The 1,091-nt window shown below is 39.7% G+C and overlaps 2 protein-coding genes across 2 annotated transcripts; one reads left to right on the top strand and one right to left on the bottom strand.

Annotated features, from left to right (window-relative positions):
- Positions 1-172: 172 nt before the first annotated feature.
- On the top strand, positions 173-547 carry TEOVI_000008500 (uncharacterized protein; the record flags this gene model as incomplete). Its single annotated transcript, XM_067220032.1, has 1 exon — positions 173-547. The coding sequence occupies one exon, from the start codon at positions 173-175 to the stop codon at positions 545-547; it is 375 nt and encodes a 124-aa protein (XP_067076133.1).
- A 178-nt stretch (positions 548-725) lies between these two features.
- TEOVI_000008400 (putative heat shock factor binding protein) lies at positions 726-974 on the bottom strand (the record flags this gene model as incomplete). Its single annotated transcript, XM_067220031.1, has 1 exon — positions 726-974. The coding sequence occupies one exon, from the start codon at positions 972-974 to the stop codon at positions 726-728; it is 249 nt and encodes an 82-aa protein (XP_067076132.1).
- Positions 975-1,091: the final 117 nt, after the last annotated feature.

Below are 1,091 nucleotides of genomic sequence, written 5' to 3'. Positions count from 1 at the left end.
ACAAAAAAAAAAAGAAAAAGAGGACCCGTCCACAGCCCAAAGAAACAGAAAACAAAAGCAAAACAAAACAGAAGCAGCAAATATTTATATATAATATTTATGACACACGCACACACAAACACACAAACACATACATAAGAGTATACATTAATAAATATGCATCTTAGCGTTTATGTGCGTGTGCTCTTCCTCCCCTTTCCCCTCTCAAATACCCCCCTTTTTTTCTCTGTTACCGTTGACATTTCTTTACTGCACGGGAAGTTCCAGTTATTTCCATCCATCCATCCATTTGTTCATTTTTATTTTTTTTGCTTCCGCTTTATTTAATTTCCCCCTAACTTCATCCACCTCTTTCACTCTTCAACACACCTACACCTACACGTACGTGAATACATGTGCAAATGTAGCTTGTGTGCTCCTGCTATTGTTGTTGTTGTTGTTCCGTCAGTGCGTGCCGCAACTGCTTTGCCACACAGGTTCGGACATTAAATTCGTTCAAACGTTTGGACAAGGCAAAATTGTGGACACAGAAGTCGAGAAGAGATGAACAGAAGGAGGGGGGGAAAAAAAAAATCCAAAACAGAGCAAAGAGTCAGTAAATTAACAAATACGGCGAAGTCGTACATCAAAATGAAGTGTGTGGATGTTAAAATGGAAACTGGGAAAGAGAAGAAAGAGAAGGAATGAGCATCGTTGTGTCTAAAACATATGGCCATAATATTATTTTATTTCCCCTTACTCTTTTTCTTATCTTTAGGGGCCGAAGCTGTTTGAGCCGCTTCCTCATCAGGACCCGCCTGTTGCATGAGCTCCGCAATGTTCTTTTCCAAGTCATCGATACGGGTGCCCATTTCGTCAATACGAGTGATAATCGTATCCGACATTTCTTGGAAGCGAGTCTGCATGTTTTGAAGGAGACCCTGCACAAACGTAGTGAGTTCTCGTGTGGCCTGTCCTGGTTCTTCGTAGTCCATGGCTATTCAATACCAACAGCAAGGAAAAAAAAACACAAGGTATAAAAATGGGAAACGGAATATATAAAGATATATTCGTATATTAACTCTGCTACCTTTTTTTTTCTTTTATGAAAC

Source organism: Trypanosoma equiperdum (genome assembly GCF_001457755.1).
Source record: "Trypanosoma equiperdum strain OVI genome assembly, contig: ctg_103, whole genome shotgun sequence".
Lineage (NCBI taxonomy): Eukaryota > Euglenozoa > Kinetoplastea > Trypanosomatida > Trypanosomatidae > Trypanosoma > Trypanosoma equiperdum.
The sequence above is the reverse complement of the archived record's forward strand: the minus strand, read 5'-3'. Positions and strand labels throughout refer to the sequence as shown.